Below are 11,277 nucleotides of genomic sequence, written 5' to 3' on the forward strand. Positions count from 1 at the left end.
AAAAAAAAAAAAAAAATCCATTGGCCATTGTTATGTGGGTTTATTTCTGGACTCTGAATTCTATTCCATTGGTCTTGGTTATTGTTATATACCAGTACCAGGCTGTTTTGATTACTGTAGCTGTACAGTATGTTTTAAAATCAGGAAGTGTGATTCCTCTTACTCTGTTCTTCTCTTTAAGCATTATTTTAGCTTTTTGGGACCTCTTGCCATTTCATTTTAAGTTGAACATGGGTTCTTCTATTTCTGTAAAGAAGGCTGTTGGAATTGTGATCAGGGTTGTGCTGAATCTACAGATTGCCTTGGGTAATGTTGATATCTTCCAATCCAAGAACATGGAACATCTTTCCATTAATTTGAGTATTCTTAAATCTCTTTCACTAACGTCTTATAGTTTTCATTGTGTAAGTCCTTCATGTCCCTGGTTCGATTTACTCCTAGGTATTTTATTCTCTTAGATGATATTGTAAATGGAATTATTTCCCTAATTTCCCTTTCAGATTTCTCATTGCTGGTGTATAGAAACTCAACTGACTTTGGTTTGTTGACTTTGTACCCTGCAACTTTGCTCAACTCTTCTATTTAGAAGTTTTCTTGTGGACTTGAGATTCTCTATTGGATTATATCATCTGCAAATACAGGTGATTTTACCTCTTCTTTTTCCAATCTGGATTCCTTTTTTAATGTATTTCTGGTCTTATTTTTCTGGCTGGGACTTCTAATACAATTGAACAGAAGTAGTGAGAGCTGGCACCCTGGTCTTGTTCCCAATTTGAAAGGGAAGCTCTCAATCTTTCTCCTTTATAATGTAGCTATTGGCTTTTCATATATACCTTGAATCATACTGACGAATTTCCCTCCTATTCCAATCTTCTTTAGGGTTTTCATCTGGGAAAGGGGTTGGATAATGCCTTATCTGCATCCATAGAGATGATCATGTAGTTCTTTTTCTCTGTTCTATTAATGTGGTGTATTGCATCGATTTTCTAATGTTGAACCATCCCTGCATTCCTGCAATAGATATAGGATTATATCATCTGCAAATATAGATAATTTTCCTTCTTTTCTAGTCTGGATACCTAGGTCATAATATGCTGTTGGGTTTTGTTTGCCAGTGTTTTGTTGAAGATTTTGGCAGCTATATTCATAAGAGGTATTGGCTTGTAGTTTTCTTTTCCTGCGATGTCTTTGCTTTGTTTGGGTACCAGGGTGATATGTTTGCTTCAGAGAATTAACTGGGGAGTCTTCCTTCTTTCTCTGTCTTTTGGTAGAGTTTAAACAGTATTGGTGTAATTCTTCCCTCAGTGTTTGGTAGAATTTCCCAGTGAAGCCACCTGATCCAGGACTCATTTTTTGGTCACTGATTCCGCATCTGTTGAGATTTTCTACTTTCTTCTGAGTCAGTCTGGGCAGTTCCACAGGACTTTCAACAGCTGATTTTCCAGACCATTAGGTCTTTCTTGCAAGGCACTTCTAGTTGGAATCGAATCTCTCAGCTTTTGGTTACAGTCAAGGGCCTATTCTGCCTTAGAGCCTTGAAAACCTCCCTGCTGGCAATTCCTTAAGATATGTCTGCATCCCTGACTTTGGGCTCTGAACCGGTCTCCAATACACACCTGCCAACTTAACCTGGATGTCCATCTGGCACCTCAAACCTGTTGAAGAACCCAAGCCCCAGCCTAACCCAACTGCAGCCTTCTCCTTATCAGAGAATGATAGCTCCATCCTCTCTCCAGCCAAAGCCTGCCACTCCTGACTAGTTTCATTCACACTTCACCAAACAGAAACCAAAACCAACCTAGCTGCTGTTAACTCTGACAACACGTGTTGCTGCTTTATACTTTATACAATTGTGCTCCACAGGGTTTTCAAGGCTGTGACCTTTCTGAAGCAAATCACCAGGCCTTTCTTCTGAGACACTTCTGGATGGGTTCCAACTGCCGATTTTTCTTTTTTTTTTCAAAGAATGGTATCAGTGCCTAATGTGTTTGCTTCAAACATGATATTCCAGTGTTGTTTAAAATACTACGCCTAATGTATCTATCAAGAAGTATTGCTACCTAATTTCTGTACTTTCTACTGTCTTCTACATCCACCACCACCACCACCTCCATGTGGATCTCCATAACCTCTTCCACCACAGCCCCCTCTTCCACCCTAATCCCCTCTTCCACTGTAATCTCCCCTCCCACCATAATCTCCCTTGCCTTGGACACCTCCTCTACCACCACCTCCTCCTCCACCCTCCCCTTCCACCACCCCAGCCACCTCTTCCATCACCTTCTCGTCTCTTTTGCCATGGGGGCATTTCAGGGAAAGGGGGTTCAATTTCCTTTGGTCTTCCTCCCCATCAGACCCTCTTCCCATCAGCACCTTATTAATGACACATGCCATCTTCTCCTGGCTGGTGCCACTACCTGTCCTAATGACCTTGGATAGATCTTCATGAGCAGCATGCAAATGTGCCAATGTAATAGCTGTCTTGGGTAACAAAGCATCATGTTTAGGCTGGCAAACTCTTGCTATGTCATCTGTTTTTACCTTTGCTCTATCAGACCACCCGAAGGACTACACTGTCACATCTAAACATTTCATTAACATTCCTCGGCAGCATTCGTATTCACAGGAAAAAGCATCATTGACTCTTTCCAGTTGTTCTGCCTGTTCTGGATTTAAATCAATTTCCAGCAGTGGTTTTCCTGTATGATTTCTCTGGACTTTTGAGAGAATATCCTTCACTTTTGATTCCACTTGGTTTAGTGTAAGTGGGAACGTCAGACGTTTTTGACTTGGGTACAGCAAGGGTTTCACAGAAAGCTTGAACTTCTTTCACTATTTTTATCTGAGAATTTTTACATTTTTACATTTCTTGTTTTGTTAATATCTGTAAAGATATTATGGCCAGGAGTTAAGCACTTAACCATGTGTGCCACCTATGCCACCTAAAGACCCCCTCATGCTCCAAGCAGAAAAGCAAGTCCTGTCAGATCCACCATCACAATATATCCATAAATCCAAATTCATCATGATCAGCTTGGTCCAAGCCACCACCATCACACCTGGCCGACTGCAACAGCCCCTGACAGTCTCCTTGCTTCCAGCTTTGCCCCTTTAGTTTTACTCAACATCGAGCTAGTTATGATCTTTAAAACATCAGATCATGTCCCTCCTCTGCACAAAACGGAAGACTTCCTCACCCCCAGGCTTAGCACTTCTACTCCTGCACACCTTCACCCTTCATGCTCCTCTCCCTATTCCCCTTATTCCCAGAGAACTTACTCAAATCTGCTAGATTCGAGCTCCATAGCAGTGTGTGAGCAAGTGTTCTTCACAGATGTATTGCCTCTAGAATGGATTTGGCCCTTAGAAGACCTTCAATAAATACGGGTTTGTAAAAATGGTATGAGAGGCATGTGATCTCCTCTAACTTCACAAGGAGGAGGATCAAGATCAACAACCTAAGGCTGATTCCTGAGATCAGACAGGCCTCCACCCTCCGAACTTTTCACCATTTCTGACACCAACTGTCCCTCTGTGGTAGTTATGTTTGTGTGTCTACTTGGCTGGGCCTGGTTGAGTGGCTGGGCAGCTGGTGGTAGTCATTCCCCATGAGACTGGTAATCAACTCCATGGTCAGATCTACCACAAGCAGCTGAGTAGCTGGCTTTGGTATGTGGTCTGCTTCCTATATATAGAGAAGCCTAGGGACTGGTCTCTAGTTTATAGTGCCCTTGGACCCTGCATGTAGCCATGTCGCTGTTCAGCAGCCTGCCATGCTCTGCTGACCTTGGGACTTCCAATAGACTTGAATTAATGGCCTGCCATGTGGTTCGGTAACACTGGGACTGTGCCATTTTATTTGTCCACCTTGGGCTTGGCAGCCTCAGCAGCCAGTAGCTGCCTGGGTGAAGAGATGCCTCTAGCTTCAGTAAGCCAGGAGTAAGAGGCAGAGCTGAAGCCCAAGGTCAAGGGGCTTTTCACACAGCCCCTAGAGCCTGCCACTTTGAACTCAGACTTCTAGCCTCCTGAACTGTAGAATAAACGCATTCGTTAAGGCCATCCCATTTGTGGTACATTCCTGTCAGAGAGGCACTAGAACACCTTCCCACAGCACTCTCTACTTCTCTGCTGGGTTCAATAATTTGTTGCAATAGCCACACACAGAACTCACAGATGATACGATTACGGAGTTTTTTAGGAAGTAACAGGTTACAATTCAGGATCAGAAATGACTCAGCATACAGTTCTTTGATTGGGACAGTGTCTTCTCAGTAGTGCCCACAGCCATACCTTTCTGGCCCTTGGCCTCTGCCCTGTGCAGGCGTGTTACATAGTTCTGCCAGTAAGCCTTGGCCCAAAGGTGCTCAGCTTTCCTGCCCAGTGGGTCCAGAAGCCCAGTGTGTCACCTTCTGCCAGTCTCCTGGTGACGCTGCCGACTCTCTGCCAACATTTGTCATCTCAGCATCATAGCTGTCTGCTGGGTTTAAGGAGGTTCAGTGACGGGATCTTGGGTCCAAAGGACCTACTCCACTCCTGGTCTTTTCCTGATGGTAGAGATCCCCTCCGCTGCCCCCAACCCATGCCCGCCCCTTCCAGCCTCTGGGATGGCTCATCTTAAGTCTAGTGGGATGGCAAGACTGAGCAATCCTATTAGGGTGCCATGCACCGTATTTACATTAGCAAGCTAGTCAATCCTCTTGGTGGGCCACAAGCACCTCACATTCGCACAGCCCCTCCCAGTCGCTTGGCAGTCACAAAGACTATACCCGTAAGGGCCATACCAAGCAATTCACCGCACTGCAGGCTGAATGTTTCACCCATATGAAGCCATCAAAGTTGTACTGAGAATTCAGTGAGACAATACTACCAATGTACAATTACTCTTAAGAAATTCTGTAGGGAAAATTTCTGGGTCAAAGAATATGAACCTTTTAGAGACCTTTTTATTTCGAAAAAACATTTTTAACAATTAAGTAGCCTTGTGTAAGTTTTCTCGTGTCAGGTATTTGGTGGGCATTAACATCACGGTTCCCTTAACTTGGATTACTATTTGTACTGGGCTGAAGAGTGTCCCCCAAAATTCTTATCCACCTGGAACCTCACAATGTAACCTTATTTGGAAACAGGGTCTTGGCAGAGGCTAAGATGAGGTGGTACTGGATTAGGGTGAGCCCTAAATCCAATGACTGGTGTCCTGTAAGACAGGCAGGCAGGCAAACACTCCCACAGAACAAGGTTTGCCATGTGAAGGCAGAGACGATGTGTCCACAAGCCAAGAAACACCTAGGAAAGAGGCGCACAGCAGATTCTCCCTCACAGCCTCCAGCAGGAACCAACCCATCTTCACCTATGGTTTCGGACTTCCAGCTTCTAGACCGTAAGATAAGCACTTCTCTTGTTTTCAGCCACCCAGCAATTTATTGCAGTGACCTAAGAAAGTAACACACTACTAATTTTTCCACTTTCACTGATCTTTTGGGAAGCTGTGATTTGAGCCAATTTCCACAAACGAAGAACAGTTCTGGTGAAAAGAAGTTGCCAACCTTCCCTCTGACCACCCTTCAAGAGGCTTTTCTGCCTGTGACAGAATGCAGACCTGCCCGGACACGCCTGTGCCCAACTGCCTTCACACAGGAACCAGACCCACCAGAGCATGCTGTTCCTTCAAGGGTCCCAGCTCTGAATCTGCATGATGCAACCTTCTCATCTTTCCTCCTGCCCACACTACCCTGATCCAAGCAGATCCTTCAACTCTTCCAGTTATTTCCTCTCACGTCCCAGGCCCCCTCTCTATTCACCCAGCAACCTGAAAGACCTTCAGAAGATACAAATCTCATCATCATTCCCGATTAAAATCCCTGTGCGGCCTCCTACTTGAGAGTCAAATTCAGACAGGTACCTACATGTCTGTCAGCCACAGTGGACTATTCCCACCTGGGTCACCACTGCAGACCCAGCTCACAGAAGATTGTCTTAAGATTCTGCCTTACCTCTCCTCCGAGACTGAGTGGAGACATGAACAGGGGAATTGCAGTACCTACTCTTTCAGGAGTATGAGGGCAAGATTTCTGGAAGGTACCCAATGGGAAAAAAAAAAGAGTCCCCTGCAATTATGTAAAGTAACATGAACTGGGATGAAGAAGAGATCAAGACTTCCAGTGACTTGACAAATCAAATCTCAACTGTCAGGCCCAACCTGTTTTGCTGCAGGATAAGAACTTGGGAGTCTGAACGCAGAACACAAGAGCACTCAGCCACTTTCTTAGGGAGAAGGGAGGATCAACTTTTAATTGTAACTAACCAAACTGTGTCTAGGAATGTCTCCAAACAACTTATCAAAAGAAACATGATAAAATTCTTCTACTGAAGAAACCAAGAGTTTCTGCTGGCCCCAGTGCTCCCAAGGGTCAAGCCACGAGCAGCCCCTTCCAAAGGCTGGCTCTGTTCCCTATACAAGTTTCTCACCCCAAGAGGCGGGTTGGGATGGATGAAGGACCTGTCTTCCTCCTCCCATCATGCTGGAAACTCTTAGAAAGTCACTGGTGGGGTCTTTCCTCCTGCCCCTCATCTTGTCCTAAGAGAAATGGAGACCTTCTGGGTGCCATCCACAAAGTCAGAGAATGGGGTGAGGCAGCCCCAGTGCCCTCAGCCAACTTTTGCCTCAGTCTACTCAGCTAATTCTGCTCAGAGTAGAAATGAAAATGTGCACTAGAGAGAAAACCTCAAATGCCCTGTAATCTCCACAATGCAAGTCACACAGCAGAAGGTAAAACAAAACAGGCCTAATGGAAAGCAACTGTGGCCAGCCCTCAGAAGACACGCTCAAACTCCGTCTGGTTGGTGGTGGCGGGATTGCGGCTTTGGTTGGTGGACTGTTGAGTGATCTGGCTGCCCTTCCGGCGTGGAGGCGCCAGGTACTCAAACATGGACGTCAGGTGGGTAGACAGCATGCTCTTGAGGTCTGAGGGCATGGGGTCAGACCAGAAGAAGTCATGGTTGAGGGCGTCATCGCTGTCAATGCGTTGCGCAGGATCCAGCACGAGCAACTTGTCAATGAGGTCCAGCGCGTAGGGGTCCCGCACGTAGGCTTTAAGCCTATCCTTCACCTTCCGCTTCTGGCCCTTGGGTATCTCCAGCTTCTCAAAAAGCTCGTACTTGTCCACATTTGGCCACATCTAGGGGGCGGGGGTCAACAAGAGAGGACAGAGTTAGTTCAGGGTATGTGTGGCTTGTCTGTTGGTCACTTATTCATATACTTCTGAAGCACCTGAACTAATTAAAACTTACTTACTGGGATGTTCCCCCAAACACCCCTGGAGGGGAAACAACTCTCCAAGGTAAAGGAGGCAGCAGCTGCCACATACTCAGCACATGTACAGTGCTAGACCTTTTATATAAACACCTTGAGTATATATGGCGCCAATGCCAATAAAGGTGTTACTTTTGTTCCATTGGGAGTGGGGTACACCAGCTCTTGGATGAGTGGTTCAAACAGCTTGCCTACATCCCCAGAATTAAATAACAGCGGAACTGAAACTTTACACAGGCTGTGTAGCTCTTAAGAGCAAGCCCTTCCCCTCCATCAACCACCTCTCCAGGGGTAGGTTTTGGATACCATACTCTCCTCTCCCACCCTGCCAGGGAGACTTCTGCACCCATAGGGACCAGCGGCCAGGGCAACTTGGACACGCACCTCAGGGGTGATGGAGCCACAGAGCTGGCTGATGAGGGCAAGCTGGTGCTGCTCGGTGTTGCCCTGCATGATTGGGCTGCGGGTCCACATCTCCGCCATGATGCACCCAGCACCCCACAGGTCAATGGGGGGGCCGTAGTCACGCTCCCCTGGGAAGAAGAGTGGACCAGGAGGGCCCCTTGAGGCCAAGGGCCTCCTGAGATGCAATGCCCCAGGGCCAACAGCTTAGGAAGCCACAGCAGGGGGAGCTGGGGCCAGACAAGTGCCCGGCCCCTGCCCCCCTCTGCCCGCTCGGGGGTCCTCACCGAGCAACAGCTCCGGGGGCCTGTACCAGAGCGTAACCACACGGTTGGTATAGCGGTTGGGCTGGCTGTTCTTGGCCAGACTGAAGGCCCGGGCCAGCCCAAAGTCTGCCAACTTCAGGACCCCGTCTCGGGTGATAAGCACATTAGCTGCCTTCATGTCCCTGTGCAGGATCTGCAGGAAGAACAGGAATGAGGACTCAGCTAGGCTCCTGTGGCCACACCCCACTCTGCCGTGGGAGCAAAGGCTAGCCCAAGGCTCAGTCTCCTCTTTCCCTCTGGTCCTTACCTTGTTCCTATGGATGTAGTACAGGCCATTGAGCAGCATCTGCATGACCTTCTTGATTTCAGACAGTGTAAACTTGACTAAGACATTACTCAGCAACCCAGCAAGGTCATGTTCGCAGAAGTCAAACACCAGGTATATACTGCCCTTGCAACGGTTATAAGGAGAAGCTGAGGTAGGAAGAATCAAGGGTGGGGATGGGGCAGGAAGAAGAGTCAAAAATCTCATATACGACCCATTTTCCCAGCTCCTACCCCCTCTAACCCGTGGACCACCCACATCCTCCAGAGCAGCCACTTATTCTTTCACTGATAAAATATATTTTGAGTGCTCCGAGTCTGGGCCAGGGGCTGTGGCAGGCCCTAGAAGAACCACTTACAATGAGAAAGGACCAGAGAAAGCAGTCACCACTGGTATGTCTGGGCTAAGAAATGTCTAGTTCCAACTTTGCAAACAAAGCCTTAGATCACAAGCCCCATTTTCTTCATTTGAAAATGGGGGACAGGAGCCAAACAACTTACCTTTGGTCCGACAGATCTCAATCAAGTTGACCACATTCTCGTGTTTCAGAAGCTGGAGAATCTTGATTTCTCGTAAGGCTGTGATGGGAAACTGGGTCGGGGAAAGATGATAAGGGGTCAAAAGTGATTGAGAAGGCTGCAGACCACAGTCAGTACTGGGGTCCAAACTAAGGAACACAAGGTTGGGTGGGAGACAGTAAGAATATGGGCTCTGAAATAGGCTGCCTCCATCCCTTATCTATAAAAAGAATACAGTAACAGCATGCACACCTCAAGGAGTTGGGCTGAGACAATGAACTAAACAGCTTTAACTGAACATATACTCTTTCCTACCACTCACTAAATGCTTCATAGTTTACATCTACCTTCAAACTTTAGCCCCACGCCTATGTTTAACCTGCTATGCAGTAACAGAAACAATTTTAAAATGTCTTTGCTAAGAAATAGGTCCCTGGGGAGTTGGACTGCAGCAAAGATGCAGTGGGGTGGGGTGATGTTCCTTTACAATACATTCTCTCACACGTCATTCACTTTCTAAAACCATAGATATGTGTTTTTTTTCACATAACACAAAATCATACACTAAACAAATTACAAGTATACCTCACTATACTGATAACTTTTTATTTTTAAAAAACAAATGGAAGGTTATGACAACCTTGCACCAAACAAGTCTACTGGTGCCATTCTTCCAACAGCATGTGCTCTCTTTTTGTCTGTATGTCACATCTTGGTACTTCTCACAATGTTTCAAACTTTTCCATAATGCTATTGCACATAAGATCACAGTACAGTGTAAATGTCACTTCTATACGCACTGGAAAACTGAAAAACTCCTGACTTGCTTTACCATATTGGCTTTACTTCGTGGTCTGGAACCCAATCCGCAGGTTCTCCCACGCATGCACGCATGCCTGCCTGCAATTTCTAAAGGCTTCTCAACTCTGAATCAAGGTGCACCCAAGTGCAAGCATGAGCTCCCCCTCCTGGTCCCAACCGTACTTAAAACAAACGCTTCAGAACATCTGAATTAAAAGATACAGTTTGGAGGCCAAAGTCCTTGAAATGTGGCAATATCTGAAACTACCACACATAACTGAATCTCAGCACGAGACTCCTAGAAAAAACAGGTGGAAACACAAACTGGGGTGTTCAGTGGAAGTGGCAAGCCTGCCCATTCGATCCGTACTTACCCCCTCTTTCTCATTCTCCATCAGCACCTTCTTCAGAGCCACCTTCTTGCCAGTCTTCCGGTGCTTGGCCTTAAATACTTCCCTGCAGGCCGAGAGGAGGACCCATGAGGGTTCAGTAAGTCGTTTCCGCAGAGCTCGCCCCTCCCCCACCAGAGGAGGTGGAGCAGGAGAGACTCCCCCGCAGGGCTAGGCCGGTACCGGGGAACTCCGCCACTTTACCACCCAGGATCCTCGGTCCCTCTCCGGGCCTCTGCTCCTTCCCTTAGTCCCTCCTCTTTACCCAGGCGTCTCTAGGAGAGATCCAGCTATCCTCACCAGCTCCTCTCTGCAAACCCTCCCCGTCCCCGACCACAGGCCTCAGGCTCCTCCCAGCCAGCCGGCCCCATTAGGCCCGGGCGGGATGCGGCGCGGCCTTGCAAAACCAGGGGAGGGCTGGCGGCTTCCTAACCACGTCGGGCCCGGCTCCGGTCGCTCCGACGTCAGCTCCGAAGGGTGCAGGCCCAGGGACCCCAGGCTCTCGGGGCCCAGTCTTACCCAAAGGTGCCTTGGCCGATCTTGGCGAGTTTCTCATATTTGGACACCTCATCACAAAAGGGACACTCCACTGAATCGTACTGCTTTGCCATGGCCGCTTCCAGAGCGCCGCCAGCACCTCCACCCGCCGCCGCCGCCGCCGCTGCCGCTCCAGCGCCTGCTCCTGCTCCAGCTCCAGGTCCCACCGCCGTGCTCCAGGCCCCGCCGCGGCCGCGCCACTTCCGCCTCCACGGCCACTTCCGGCCTCGCGAAGCCGACCCCGCCTCTTCCGCCCGGCGTCCGCCGCCAGGCCCCCTGGGACTTGTAGTTCCCGGGAGGCCAGAGGGAGCTTGAGCTGCAGAGGCGCCTCCGCCGCCGCCGCCGCTGGCCCCGCCAGCGCCGCCGCCACTGCCGGCGGTGGCCCCTATTGGGGCTGCGGGGAGCCGGGGCGCCGAAGCTGGGGCTCGGGGCGGTGCGTCCCGCTGCATCGGCCCGGGCCGCTGCTGCTGCCGAAGCTGCTTGCCGTTCTGGCGCCCGATCCGGGGCCAGCCGCAGTGCCCTGCTCCTCCTCCTCCGACGGCACCGCCTCTGCCGGGCTGCGCTGGGCGGCGAGTGAGGGGGCGGTCCCCCAGCCGCGGTCTGGGGGCTCCCTGGCCGGGCCCCGGCCCGGGGCGTCCGGGTTAGGGGGCGAGACAGGAAGAGCCGACGAGGAGGCGGCCTGAGAGCCCGGGAGGGGGCGCGTTATAAAGGGGGAGGTGCCCCGGCCTCG

The 11,277-nt window shown here is 49.1% G+C and overlaps 1 protein-coding gene and 1 pseudogene across 1 annotated transcript; both read right to left on the reverse strand.

The window, feature by feature from the left end:
• Window positions 1–2,076: 2,076 nt before the first annotated feature.
• Window positions 2,077–2,848, reverse strand: LOC103199959 (annotated as a pseudogene).
• Window positions 2,849–6,809: 3,961 nt separating this feature from the next.
• Window positions 6,810–10,621, reverse strand: CDK9 (cyclin dependent kinase 9). The gene is made up of 7 exons (XM_007944306.2): window positions 10,530–10,621; window positions 9,996–10,077; window positions 8,803–8,893; window positions 8,285–8,451; window positions 7,999–8,170; window positions 7,694–7,842; window positions 6,810–7,175 (listed from the first exon to the last, which is right to left on the reverse strand). Exons 1-7 carry the CDS (start codon window positions 10,619–10,621, stop codon window positions 6,810–6,812), a joined length of 1,119 nt encoding a protein of 372 aa, XP_007942497.1.
• Between the last annotated feature and the right edge of the window lie 656 nt (window positions 10,622–11,277).

This window comes from Orycteropus afer, unplaced genomic scaffold, assembly GCF_000298275.1.
Source record: "Orycteropus afer afer isolate SDZICR_OR568_19922 unplaced genomic scaffold, OryAfe1.0 scaffold00123, whole genome shotgun sequence".
NCBI lineage: Eukaryota > Metazoa > Chordata > Mammalia > Tubulidentata > Orycteropodidae > Orycteropus > Orycteropus afer.